This window comes from Gigantopelta aegis, chromosome 10 (assembly GCF_016097555.1).
Source record: "Gigantopelta aegis isolate Gae_Host chromosome 10, Gae_host_genome, whole genome shotgun sequence".
NCBI classification, from domain to species: domain Eukaryota; kingdom Metazoa; phylum Mollusca; class Gastropoda; order Neomphalida; family Peltospiridae; genus Gigantopelta; species Gigantopelta aegis.
The window spans coordinates 62438403-62453848 of record NC_054708.1 but is presented as its reverse complement, the minus strand read 5'-3'; the positions used below and the strand labels follow the sequence as shown (position 1 = coordinate 62453848).

The 15446-nt window shown below is 35.2% G+C and overlaps 1 protein-coding gene across 1 annotated transcript in view; it reads left to right on the top strand.

Annotated features, from left to right (window-relative positions):
• Nucleotides 1–15446, top strand: part of LOC121382802 (major vault protein-like) — a 51159-nt gene that overhangs the window by 268 nt on the left and 35445 nt on the right. The window contains exons 2-7 of the mRNA XM_041512420.1: nucleotides 3513–3646; nucleotides 5155–5218; nucleotides 9083–9136; nucleotides 11048–11272; nucleotides 12475–12566; nucleotides 13969–14038. Of these exons, the coding sequence (XP_041368354.1) occupies nucleotides 3513–3646; nucleotides 5155–5218; nucleotides 9083–9136; nucleotides 11048–11272; nucleotides 12475–12566; nucleotides 13969–14038 (639 nt within the window). The remainder of the gene's footprint in view (nucleotides 1–3512; nucleotides 3647–5154; nucleotides 5219–9082; nucleotides 9137–11047; nucleotides 11273–12474; nucleotides 12567–13968; nucleotides 14039–15446) is intronic.

Here is a 15446-nt window from a genome sequence, read left to right as displayed (position 1 = left end):
AATAAAATTACCATCAACGTTCCAAATGAGGAAAGAGTTCGACCCGTACCCCTCTATATCAAGGCTCTAAAGGCTAACCCTAACACTAAAAATAACCGTAACCAAATCAAATGGGACCAGCGCATCATCGAGTCAACTCGCCCCAAAGTCCGAACCAAATTATTAAAGGGACATTCCTGAGTTTGCTGCAATTTTAAAGATGTTATCGACTAACAGAGACTTTTTAACGATTTTAATTACATATCAAATATATTTTGCTACATAAAATATTAGTGGCTGTATATTAAACATGTTTCTGATGCGATGGTTCTAATATTTGTACTATTGTCTGAACCAAATTGTTAACAACTACAACAAATTACTCTCCTACTTTTAATTGCCGTTAGATTTCCTCCAAAGTTTGTCCAGACACAAATCACCAAAAAAACACTACAAATATACAGATTCCACACACGAGACTGCAACGATGTCGCTGATATAGTCTTTGCCGAGATTGTATAGTAAAAAATACACGCAGTTTTCTCACGTCTGCCATGTTGCTTGTTTATGGAATACTCTTCAAGAGGGGTGAAAGTATGTGACACAATTAATATGAAATCAATTATCTCTAGTGGTATCATTAAAAAAAAAATAATAATAATAATAAATAATATGACATCATCACGTTTGCTTTTATATCATAACATGTTATGATGTTGTTAGATTAAGTCCTATCCTTTCACCCTTCTTGAAAAATATTCCAAAAAAAGTCAAAATGGCAGCTGGCACAAAATTACATGCTTTTTACCCTATGCGCTCTCAGCGAAGTCGATATAGGTGACATAGTTATCATCTGGTATGTGGAATCTGTGTCATTGTAATGGTTTTTTCAAGATTTCTGCCTGGACAAACTTTGGAGGAAATCTAACGGCAATTAAAGGTAGGAGAGTAATTTTTCTTAGTTGTTAACAATTTGGTTCGGACAATAGGTTAAATTTCCTTAAATATTTCCTAGAATGTTATTTTTTCATACGTATGAAATTATTTCAAGACAAAATCCAGTTTGGGCTTCTTACAAATATTAAGACGACCAGAAACGCATTGAATATACAGACACTGATATTCTAAACAAGAAAATATATTTAATATGTAAGTTTAATCATAGAAATATTTTATTAGTCGGAAACATCTTACAATGCAGCAAACTCAGGACTGTCCCTTTAACAACAACAATAAATTACTCTCCTACCTTTAATTACCGTTTCCCCCTAATTTTGTCCAGACACAAGTTGTGAAAAAAACATTACAGTGACACAGATTCCACATATGAGACTGTAACGATGTCGTCAGTATCGACTTCACTGAGATAGCATAGGGCAAAATACATGCAGTTTTCTGCCGTCTGACATTTTGGGTTTTTTATGGAATACTCTTCAAGAGGGGTGAAAGCCTCCAAAGTATATGACATAATTAATATAAAATCAATGATCTCTAGTGGTATCATTAAAAAATAATAATAAATAAATAATAATAATAATAAAATTAATATGACGTCATCATGTTTGCTTTTATATCATAACATTTTATGACATTAGATTAAGTTATATCCTTTCACCCCTCTTGGAGAATATTCCATAAAAAGTCAAAATGGCAGCCGGCACAAAATTACATGCTTTTTGCCTGATGCGATCTCAGTGAAGTCGACATAGGTGACATGGTTATTATCTAGTATGTGGAATCTGTGTCATTGTAATGGTTTTTTCAAGATTTCTGTCTGGACAAAATGTGAGTAAAATCTAACGAAAAATAAAGGTACTAGTAGGAGAGCAATTTTTCGTAGTTGTTAACATTTTGGTTCGGACTTTAGTAGGCAACTCCTATCAATTGACGGTAAGAGAGCTAGACAAACAATTGGACAGTTATCAACGCTCTCATACTGTCAGGGCCCCCATCTTAAGGTCGATGACAGTCACTTTTCGCACCCTTGTTTTGGCTTTGTACACAATAAATATAGCATATCTTACCGTAATTTCATTGAAATCCATATTTTGTAAAAGGTACAATTTTTTAATTACAATATTTTTTTTCAAACACTATCAGGTGCATTAGTAAAGTTCCAACAAAAAATTTTGATAGCAATTTTGTATTGGGATTTTTCCAGCATTCTCTAAACGGAAACATCGTTTACCCAGTTTATGGTTATTTTAAGGAGATGCAAAGTGACGTCACTGGAATCCTGACGTCATTCAAATTCAAAATTAGCTATATTATTGCAATGCTTTACCGCATTAAAACCGGTCTACTAACCTTGACCCCTGTCACATTTTTATGACAAGCTGACAACGCTGTTTAATTACAGGTTGAGGTTTTTTTATTTTTCATAATTCTGGACAAAATATTAATTTTAAGTTTTAAAAGATGAAAGAAATAAAAAGTACCTTTTGTCAAATACATGTATATCATATTAAAAAATTACTGTTGGATATGTTTTATTTATTGTATACGAAGCCAAAACAAGACCTTTGTTCATCAAGATAAATGTCTCTGGCACAATATTTATTATTGTGATGTTTATTGCTGTGCCGTCGGAGGTCCAATAAATGTCAAAATGTAAAAAAAAATGGACCTTGGTAAACTAGGACCAATCCATATAAATTCTGTGCAATTGATGCCAACCAAACACTAGACTCTAGTCAAAGATTCCTGCTCTAATACAACAACAATCCTATGTTTGACATTAAATACTTTTACACTGATCATTTTTGAGCTCCCTGATAAAAACATGTTCACATATTATTCACTTATATGCACGCACTACAGGAAGAAATTTGTTGGCAAATATGTATTTAACTAGAACATTATTTATTATACAGAAAATTATTTGCTGACGAGTCTCTTCCTGTAGTGTGTATTAGTGATTAATAATTGAATTTTTTTTTTCATCGGGGATGTCGAAAATTATTGATGTAAAAGTATTTACGTCAAACAGGATTGTTGTTATATTAGAGTGGGGAGCTTTGACTACCGTTTGGTAGGCAGCGATTGCGCAGTTTTAATATACAGTTTTCTCTGGCCGTAATGAGAGCATCATAACTGTCCAAATGTCCATCTTGCTCTCTTACTGTCCGAGTACTTGGGCTAGATTTGTACTAGTGCACGTCCATACATATATCACTCATTATGTCTGAACTTTGTTATGTACAGAGATTGTCTTGAGTTGCTGCCTTTGATAAGATTTCCCTGACTAAAACTGTAGCCTCTTTAACAACTAGAATTACACAGCAAACAGGGGGGGGGGGGGGGGGGGGGTTGTAGTAGCTAAAACTTCATTTTCTTTCCTTTTTCTTTCTTTTTTCGTACAAGTGTACAACTTTACGATGATCAGAAACATTGATTATACAGACACTGATATATTCTAAATAAATTGTATTTCATATATATGTAGTTTTTGTCATTAAAAAGGCTATAAAATTGTTTTGAAACATGTTCCAGTGGCAACCAACTCAGTAGTCTCTTTAAACTTACTATTTCAGACCACAAATATTACTCGTCTTGAAGTTGGACCGAAGTCTGTAGCATTATTGGCAAATGAGAAGTTAGTTGCAGGACCACTACCTATGGTTACTATTCCTCCAGGAAACTACTGCATTGTGCTCAATCCTGTCAGGTAATTGTACTTTGTTTTGCTAGATGGGACATAGCCCAGTGATTTGTGATCAGTCTGGAATCAAAGTTTGTTTGTTTTGTTTAATGACACCACTAGAGCACATTGATTCATTAATCATCAGCTATTGGATGTCAAACATTTGGTAATTCTGACTCGTCATCAGAGGAAACCGGCTACATTTTTTCTAATGCAGAAAGGTATCTTTTATATGCACTTTCCCACAGACAGGAAAGCATATACCATGGCCTTTGACCAGTTGTGGTGCACTGGTTGGAACGAGAAAACCCAGTCAGTTGAAGGATCCACTGAAGTGGTTCTATCCTGTAACACAAACACCTCTAACAACCACTTGACCGACTGAGCTAAGTCCCTCCCCAGCCTGGAATCGATCCCCATCAGAGCGGTTATTGGAACCTCATTCCAGCTAGTGTCTCTAGGATGGTGCACATAAAAGATCCCTTGCTACTAGCTGATGGGAAAATGTGGCTGGTTTCCTCTCTAAGACAATATGTAAGAATTATCACATGTTTGACATCCAATAGCCGTTGATTAATAAATCAATGTGCTCTAGTGGTGGTGTTAACCAAAACAAACATTCGCTCCAAAATGGCACAGGATGTAACTCGGTGATGTAGTTTATGCCCAAGATGTGATAAATCACAGGATTGATCACCCTCAATGTACTTGGGTTTGTTTTTTTTTCCATCCCATCCACTGGTTGTTTAAAATGTGCTGAGGTGTCATTAAACAAATATTTCTTTGCTTTCCTGTCAAGTAAAACTTTACCTTCTAATGTGACCCATTTGGACTTTATTTTAGTTTTTGTTTTCTTTTTGTACATGACATTTTTTAGCCCCCCTCCCTCCCCCCCCCCCCCAAAAAAAAAGAAGAAGAAAAAAAATGTATTTCTGTATTAATGTATAAGATAGGGCACTAGCCAAAGCTTCTGTCAGGGCTTGTGACTTTCTCAAATATTTGTCAAACACTGGAAGTGGAAATATATATGCACATCTTGATAAATGCATGTAGTTGTCACTCCATAACAGTGTAAAATAGTCCTGAACTGAGAAAATTAAGCTGCAAGTAAACAAAATCATACAGTGTGCATTGTTTGGGGTTTTTTTTGGTTCATTCTTACATTCATGAACCCAAACATAAATAAAGTAAATTCTTCAATAAAAGTATTACATTGTGCACATACCGTACAAATATAATTTACATAATTAGACAAATTTGCAGGCCCTTGGATTTTATGGAAACAATTGTTTCCGGTAACATGTCAGTAAAATCACTGAACCAAAACATTTTGTTTCCCATGATTATCATACCCCATGACTTGTATTCATGGAACCTAAAAACAGTGGTTCCCTTGATCATAAGGCATGGAATTGAAAAGAAAAAAAAGGAAATCCTATGGCCTATATTTGTATGTATTGTATATGGTACAGGTACATGTACGCACATTATTATTATTATTATTATTATTGGTTTTATTTAATTTGTTTCAGTCATTATGAAGCTGGTAAAGTGTGTGAGTTAAGACTTGGTCACTCCGAAGTGCGGTACAATGCTGTAAGTTTTGCCTTCATATGCTATCTGTACGTTATCTATATATGTTCATACTGGAACTTATTTTAAACCAATTAACCCATTTATTCATTTCAACTTATTTTCGTGCTTATATCCAATTAAGGTTCAAGCACGATGTCCTGGGCACACACATCAGCTCTCTGGGCTGCCTGTCCAGGACAGTTGGTTAGTTGTTAGTTGGTTAGTGAGAGAAAAGAGAGTGTAGTGGCCTTACACTTACCCATTGAGCCCTTAAGAACTCGCTCTGGGTTGGAGTTGGTACCGAGCTGCAAATCCTGTACCTACCAGCCTATAGTCCGATGGCTTAACCACTGTGCCATCAAGGCCGGTCAAGTAGCCTAAATGCATTTTTACATCATTTCAATCTGGGTCGGAGTTGGTACCGAGCTGCAAATCCTGTACCTACCAGCCTATAGTCCGATGGCTTAACCACTGTGCCATCAAGGCCGGTCAAGTAGCCTAAATGCATTTTTACATCATTTCAATCTGGGTCGGAGTTGGTACCGAGCTGCAAATCCTGTACCTACCAGCCTATAGTCCGATGGCTTAACCACTGTGCCATCAAGGCCGGTCAAGTAGCCTAAATGCATTTTTACATCATTTCAATCTGGGTCGGAGTTGGTACCGAGCTGCAAATCCTGTACCTACCAGCCTATAGTCCAATGGCTTAACCACTGTGCCATCAAGGCCGGTCAAGTAGCCTAAATGCATTTTTACATCATTTCAATCTGGGTCGGAGTTGGTGCCTAGCTGCAAATCCTGTACCTACCAGCCTATAGTCCGATGGCTTAACCACTGTGCCATCAAGGCCGGTCAAGTAGCCTAAATGCATTTTTACATCATTTCAATCTGGGTTGGAGTTGGTACCGAGCTGCAAATCCTGTACCTACCAGCCTATAGTCCAATGGCTTAACCACTGTGCCATCAAGGCCGGTCAAGTAGCCTAAATGCATTTTTACATCATTTCAATCTGGGTCGGGAAGTAGCCCAGTGGTAAAGCACTTGCTTGATGCAGAGTCGGTCTGCAATCGATCCCCATTGGTGGGCCCATTGGGATATTTCTCGTTCCATGTAGTGCACCATGACTAGTATATCAAAGACCATGGTATGTGCTATCCTGTCTGTGGGATGGTGCATGTAAAAGATCCCTTGTTACTAATGGAAAAATGTAGCAGGTTTCCTCTCTAAGACTATCTGTCAAAATTACCAAACGTTTGACATCCTACATCTGATGATTAATAAATCAATGTGCTCTAGTGGTTTCATTAACAAAAAAACCCTTCATTTCAAACCATTAAAACAAATCATTTTAGAGTGATATCATCCTAATATGATTATTAAAATGTGTTTTCAAGCTGGAAACAGCCTAGTAGTAGTTGTACCATAAAGTCTTGATTTTTTATTAGTGCAACTCCGTAATTCTGTCGAACACGAACATTTCACAATTCTGCCACTGGAATTAAATTGGAAGGTTCCTATGGACTCTGTCCCAGCTGCCCTGCCCTCCAACATCCTCTGCCTGTCAGATTTCAAATGACACAGAAACATCTGATGTCACCAAATTAAAAATTAATTCAGATCGATAATTACTTATTTTGACAGAAAAAAGATAATCATTGGTTGTCAAACCAGTGGCAATACTTCCTGGGTGACACTGCAAATGCACACTGCACATGCATATACATCTAATGTGGACCCATCAACTGATTGGGGTTTTACTTTTTCCAACCAGTGCACCACAACTGGACAAAGGCCATGGTATGTGCTTTCCTGTCTATGGGAAAATGCATATAAAAGATCCCTTGCTGCATTAGGAAAAATGTATGGTAGTGGGTTTCCTCTGATGACTACATGTCAGAATTACCAAATGTTGTACATTCAATAGCCAATGATTAATAATTAATCAATGTGCTCTAGTGGTGTCGTTAAACAAAAACAAACTTTAACTTATATGTTTGGGTAGGTCATTCGTAGAGTGTTTTCCTGAGGTTAGATAGGTTACAGGATTGTTCTCCATTGATGGACAACTGGCATATTAAAGTCTGTGGTATGTACTGTCTTTCCTAAGGGAAAGTGCATATAATATAGCCCTTGTTTCTTTATTGGTAGAAGAAAGTTTGTTTTGTTTAATAACACCACTAGAACATATTGATTTATTAATCACTGGTTATTGTATAGAGATGAAACCTAGTTTTATGCTGTTACTTTTTTCCATTAGTAGCGAGGGATCTTTTATATGCACTATCCCACAGATAGCACATACCACAGCTTTGATAGACCAGTTGTGGTGCACTGGGCAGTGTTTCTGCCAGAAAGACGTTTTTGGGTATGGTGCTGTGAAATTGAATATTTACAATGTGTGTGCTGAATGCAACCAAAGTCGATTGAGGGTATGGGGGTCTCCCACAGAAAGAAAATGGGTTAGGTTTAATGTTAGGGTTAAGAAAATCATACAGTAATGATGAGTCCTACATTTTGTCAAAAGGTCAACTTAAACAAAATAAAATCTGCAAAAACATTTGGGTATGGTGCCATACCCATTTTACCCTCTGGCAGAAATCCAGCAGTGGGTTGAACGAGAAATAGTCCAATGGGCTTACTGACGGGGGTCAATCCCAAACCGACCGTACATCAATCGAGGGCTTTACCACTGAGTTACGTCCTGCCCTAAATATTGGTAGAAGAAGCCCACATGATGGCAGTGGGTTTCATCTCTTCCTCTATTGAACAGGGCCCTGTTCCACGAAGCAATCTTAGCACTAAGATCACCTTAGTGCATAAGGTAGCTATGCACTTAAGGTGATCTTAGGGCTAAGATCGTTTGTGGAATGGGGCCCTGATGTTGAAATGACCATATGATGGAGAGAAATTGCCATAGTTTGCACTGTACTATGGTGGTGTTCAACAATTGTTTCCTATTAATGTGTTTTTGTTTAATCACACTAAAAGATTCACACAGTGAATCATGATTGGTGAATTGTCGCTGAACCAGTGTGAAAACGATTCAGGTAGGATTAATTGAAGTGAAATGGTTTCATATTGGTTTAAAAGCTCTGTAGTTTGAACAGCTAAACCATTTTAAGGAATTGAATCAGTTTCCTATCAATGTAAACTGCCAGTATGAGCATGGCAATATACAATGTACATGTACATACTACCCATACATTATGTGAATGTGTAACAGAATATACAGTCCTCTACATTGAGATCGATTTGGTTGCATATGCAAGCATTTCTTTCATTTGACGACTAAAACATTTCATACTATCTACATGTACATGTGTATATAAAAATGGATGGAAAAGTTGCTGTAGAGGGCAGATATAGATGTGTCACAGTTTAATCTTAATGCAGATTTCTAGCAACTACTGTTTTATTTTGTGTACAAAAGCTACATGTATGGGCTCAGTCTGTCAGTTACTTTTGTCATTGCATTTAAAAAAAAAAAAATGTTTTAAGTACAGTGTACATGATGATGTATAGGTAAAAAAGGAAAAAATAAAAGAATCTAATATATGATAGTGGTATAATTATAGCTGTTAATTGGGCAGTTTATTATTATTTTTTATCTACAGGTACAAAGTATCCATCATTATTATTACCATTACAGTAATGTTTACTCCTCATACATGTAGGTATTTATAAAATGTATTTATCAAATACATGTGTAATGCAGTTCTCTCCGTGACATGTGAGTCAAATTGTGGAATTTCTTTCATGCATGTATTTGTACTTGTTACAATGGTATCTGGTTAGGGCAATATATATATATTTTTTTTTTAAATGGCCTAATTTTAGAACTGGTGACCAGTGAGTAAATTATATGTTATTGTTGTTGATTTTCAGGGATTCAGTGCACCAAACAAGTCCAGTTCTGATGGCCAAGCTCTGCACATGCTGGTCAGTATAGTGATTTATAGTTCTTCCCACAGGGAATGCCTTTTTTCATACTATGGAATTTATTACAAGTAGGATTGAAAAATTAGCAGTCGCCCATGGTCACCTTTATTGGCTATGGACGGCTAAGAATTTTACAAAGGTAGTTCGTTAGGCGACCATCGATTTTAGAGTCTGGCGAGAATGATACCAACTGAATCGAATGTGACAAAACACATGGCGTCTGTGTTGGCACGAACTACAGCAGCAGAAGGCATAGAACATGCTCTATATTTTAACAGTGCCAGATTCATGTTCTGTGACTTTGAGCCAGGTCTTGTTAAAATAGAACTCATATTGAAGACATTGCATGTATTTTGAAAATCTAGAAGTCATTGGCTTATTAGAATGGACTGGATACGCCATAATTATCTAGTAGAGCTACTACATGTATTTGACAGTTGTTATTCAATGTTATGATAAAAAGGAATCATATTTAATTAGCTTACATTATTCTGGGACAAAATCAAAATCTATCTTGCAGTTTTAACTCACACTAACGTGAGCACATTTTTTACAAATTTATTTTTCTTTTGATATTTATTTTATTAGTAGCCTACTACTGTAGCATTTACAATATCTAAATTTAACGCACACGTGTGCGTGCTTCATCCATTCCTGAGGAAATCTGATACTGGAGATTGTACCCCTTCTTGCATCGCCAAAGAGGACTGCCACCTGAGACCGGGTTTATATGCATTATTTGTTTTTACTTCATAGACAATGCAAGTCAAGCGATATACTCTGGTTGTTCTAGCATTTTGTTTTCACCCCTGTATTAAAAATGAGATTTAACAATCATAATTTAATGGTGATTTGTAAAGAATTCTTTTTTATTTATACTGGACTCCTTTCTTTTTAAAACATTTTTTTATTTGAGTTGGTATAGGTTTAAAACTTAATAACATGTTTTTATATGACTTTTAACTCTATTCATTATAAAGTTACAAGTCAATTCATTGGTTTCCTTTTGAAGGAAACAGACTATATATGGTGAGCACATGATTATTATTCAACAAATATTCTAGTTTTGATTTTAGCTGTGCATTTAAATTACAATGTGATAATTGGAGGGCTAGTTGAATTTGAGAAGGGCCAGTAAGATTTGTCTTCAACTGGCCCTGCTGGCGACCATGGTTTTCATGTTACTTATTTCTGAGCTGATTGTTCTAATATTTTGTGTGCAATTTAGCACACAAAATTAGTAAAAAAAAATGTTATTTCCGAAATAAATATTAATTTTCTTCTCACATCAATCCAAACTGAAATTTTTCTTTGAAAAAAACATCTTTATTGGTTGGGAGGGACTTATATAAATGTGTATTTATTAATAACTATGGTCGACATTTTTCACACCCTTGTTTTGGCTTCATACACAATAAATGTAATGTATCTACCAGTAATTATTTGATAATGATATATTTGACAAATGGTATTCAGTGTGCGATTTTGAGGAGAGTCCGGGAGTCCAAGTTTTGCAAAAATCATATAGGACTCTCTAGCTTGGCTATTTTTGTATGCTACAAGCCCACATGGCTTTTAAACTTATTTGTACAAATTACATGGATTCTTTGAAATAACATATTCAACATACATGGTTTTATGCAAAACATTTAGTGTATCATCTGTTGTACTGAAGACACATGTTAGGGCTCGCTAGGTTGGTGGAGGGCTCTCAAGATTTGCGAACAGGGAGTCCTTATGACGCTTAAAAATGTTTAAACCAAAATTGCACACAAAAATAGTGTATTTATTGTTATTTCCAAAACACTTTTCAATCAAATCAAACTAAACTGAAATATACTTTTGATAGGAGGATGGGATGGACTATAGTTTTGTCTCACAATCGATGTTCATAATGAACCTTTTTTGTAGGAGCCATTTGCCTTATACCCAGGAGAATCATTATCAGGAGCAGCACCATTGACTATAGAAGGAGGCTGGTTTAAAAAGGCCATTAAACAGCTGCCAGTGATCAAAGCCAACACCGCCATTCGTCTCCAGTGCAGCATCGATCACAAGGATGGGAAGATCGTCCGTCGGAGCGGAGAAACGTGGCAGCTGGATGGGCCTCTCACATACATTCCACGACCAGAAGTGGTAATTAGTTCATCATCTACATTACTTGGTGGGGGAGTCTGGCTATTTTCGGGTTGTAGAAATTTCAAACACACCTGGTGGTTCATATTAGTTTCTAAATGACGTCATTTTGGTAAGTGACGTCATCACCCCTGGTTGTAGCTCTGTGCATATTCCCAAGTCTCACTGAGTTATGTTGGAAGTAATTGTCATTAAAAATTGTGTAATAAATAAAATTAGTTTTCACTAGATATCATTTTTATGAAGCTCGTGAACTTCCCATGGTATCTGACCAAACGAAAGTAATCTGAATAAATATAAATTTGAATGCCGGGGAATATGGAGAGTTCACTAAAGACACCAGCTTTCATTATGCAGGCCTATCGCAAATCTGCAGTAGGCCTATTGGTTATATAAATGAAACATTGTTGGGATCATCAATTATTTTAGCAGTTAGAGCAAGGCCTTTATCCTACGCCATAGCGTATCAGGGCTAGCTCTGGCACTCGCCAACTTCGACAATTGCCAATTTTCAAAGCAGTTGGCGAATTTTATTTTAATTTGGCAAAATAATTTCATGTAATAATTGACATTTGTTTACAAAATAACTGTGGATTTCTGCAATTTTTAAAGTTTAATACACAATTTGGCGAACTATTTTGCTTACCCAGAGCTAGCCCTGGCATATGGCCTAATGCATGGACTAAATGTTTACTTCAATGTAGACATTTTGTATGTATTAGCTAATTTCTTTAATTGACAATGATTAGTACATCGAATACACAGTATCATTACCTTTACAAATAAACTTTAGATGATCCTGAAATGTGTAAGTTTTAATTTTAGAACGTAAACATTCACCACATAACTGATTTGCAATTCACGTGAATTTAAAGTTGTAATAATTAAACATTGTGCCCTGTATTGTGAAAAGCCATTATATGTATCATCCTCTCTGGCTCTGGGAAAGTACATATAAAAGATCTCTAGCTGCTAATCAATGTTTAGCATAGCTTGTGTGTGGCAGTGGGTGTTGTCACATAGCCTTGGACTAGACACAGTCCATCTAGGGTGCATAATATACATAGCTATTCCTGTAACCACTCGATCAGAACATCTCATCCTAAATGTCAGAAGCTGCTGTAGATATGATGCATAACTGAGATATATAAATATAGGTTTATATAGGGCTTTCAGTTAATGATATTTTGTTTTCATTATAGGAAATAGTTTCAACCATTGAGGCAATCATTATTGAAGATGGAAATGTGGTCCGTCTTAGAGCATTGGAAGACTGCATTGATAAATCTGGAAAGTCAGTATCTTTTTTAAATCGAATAGTAACTTAACTGTCAGTAACTCATATATCTCATATTTATAGAATATTAAATGAGCTTCCATTTTGTATCATGTTTATGTCCCGAGTAAAATATTTTTTAATTGGCACACACTTTAGCGGGTGACAATGAAAATTATTTCACAAGGGACATAAAACATGATACGAAATGGTAGCAAGTTTAATATCCTATTTATTATCCATTAATCGATTACAATTTACATTACTAAAATTGTTTACTTAATTTTTCGATAAGGTCGTAGTGCATCAGTCGCATGATGTCATGATGTGACATCACGGTATTACGTCCCACTTGACGTTCTAGTAGGACTTAGCACTTTGATATGTACCAAGATATTTTTAACCATATGTGTAATAAAAATGGATTGTATTAGGTTTAGGATTTTTTTTTAATATGCAATTTGTATCAAATTGGTGGAAGATTGTATTTTATATTTCTTATTGAATTTCTTGTGAGTTGTAGAAATTGGTATAAGTTGATTAGCTTACACTAAATCATTTTATTTTAGGTAGGACATTCAAGTTCATTCTTACTTTAACTGTAGACTTCAGGTCTTAATGACGACACTTACTGCAGTTACCGTATAGTTACTGACATCAATGTATTTTTGGGTATGGTACTATGGAATTGAATGCAACCAGTCAACAGGGGGGTATGGGGTACGACCCCCAGAAGGAAAATGGGTTATGTTTAGAGTTGGTTCTTGTTTTTGTTTTTTGGGTTGTTGATTTTTTATTTTATTTTAGTTAAGTTTAGAGTTAGCGTTAAGAAAATCATACAGTAATGATAAAAGAAATTAATTTCGTGAAAAAGTTAACTTAAACAAAAAAATCTGAAAATTGTTTTGAGTATGGGCACCATACCCATTTTACCCTCTGGCAGAAACTCTGACTATGACTTGCCATAGATGTGATATGAATTGCCATGGATAGTGGCTTTACCAATGGCATTTTGTTTGTCTCTGGATACAAATTAATAATTATTTCCGTCCGTTGAAGGAATAATTTGTGTTTTTTATATTTGTTACAAAAGTTACTGGTTCAGGCCTTCAGATATCACGGAAACGATCATTTCCGATACTGTGTCAGTAGCATATCGGTAAAATCACAGAACTGAAATTTTGTGTCCCATGATTGTTATATTGAGTGCAACTATTCAACAAAAATAATACATATATTATCCAATTATTTTTTTAAACAATTTTCCGATGGGTTCACAAGGTATGGAACCAAAAATATTTTCCTGTGAAATTTGACATCCTACGTTGTATGTCCTGTGATTTAAAATTGCTGCGAGCATTTTGTCTAAAGTAAAAACATTTTAAAATTCTTAAGTGGAATCCGTGGACTTGTGTTTCAGGCATCGTGTGACAGGAGAAGAGTGGCTAGTTTCAAAACCTGGGGCCTATCTTCCACGAGTTTTTGAGGAGGTAAGTCTTAGGATTGTCTCCATGATTTCAAAGTCAATGGGCCCATTGGGATATTTCTCATTCCAGCCAGTACATCACAAGTGATATATCATAGGCCATGGTAGGTGCTATCCTATCTGTGGGATGGTGCATATACAAGATCGCTTGTTACTAATTGAAAAATGTAGCAGGTTTTCACTTTAAGGCTATTTGTCAAAATTACCAAATGTCTGACATTCAATAGTCGATGATTATTAAATCAGTGTGCTCTAGTGGTGTCATTAAATAAATAAAACAAACTAACTGAATTCAAAATAATATCTTAGCTGAGATCACAGTGATATGTCCCATTGAATTTTCACAGGTACATCATCATCTTCATTAACACTTTACTTCATCTGTCCACATCGTTCGAAAACGCAAGCACTGAAAGTAAATATTAAGGTCGATGATGATAGTCACTTTTTGTACCCTTGTTTTGGCTTTGTACACAGTAAATAAAATATATCCAATGATAATTTTTCGATATGATATATTTGTCAAAAGGTACTTTTTATTTCTTTCATCTTTTAAAACTTAAACAATATTTTGTCCAGAATTAGGAAAAATAAAAACATACCGACCTGTAAACAGCATTGTCTGCTCATTATAGAATTTTGACAGGGGTCAATGGTTATTTTAATTTGTCAAAGCATTGTAGTAGTAATAAAGCTAATTTTGAATTTGAATGATGCCAGTATTCCAATATTACGTCACTTTGCATCTTCTTACAATAACCATAAACTGGATACATGATGTTTCCATTTTAAGAACATTGGAAAAATTCCAATGCAAGGTTGCTATTGAATTTTTTTTTTTTTAACATTACTAATGCACCCGAATGTTTTTGAAGAAAATCATGTGATTAAATTTTTAACCTTTTACAAAATATGGATTTCAAGTGAAATTAGGGTGAGATATGTTATATGTATTTTGTATGTAGCCAGAACAAGGGTGCGAAATGTGACTTATCGTCGACCTTAGTTTCAACACCTAAATGATTTGTCTCCATTTTATGACCTTTTTGTAACTTGTTTTTTCAAACACTCTATAAGATTTTTCAACTACCGGATACATACTAACACCTGTATTATGTAGCAGAGATCTTAAAAAAATATACATATATATATATATATATATATATATATATATATATCATATAATATCTTACATTTTCAGTGCAATCAAAGTATGTGATATTTTTCAGATCACATACTTTAAGAATTTGATAACTTTGCAAATTAGATGTAAATTAGTCGAGGTCTCGGCACTAGGTTTATTGACATTTAAGCAAACGTACTTGGGTGACACTCCATGATTGACGTATGCATTCATAGTCATCAAATAAAAACATTTCAATGGCAATTTGACACTGAAAGCTGTCCATCGT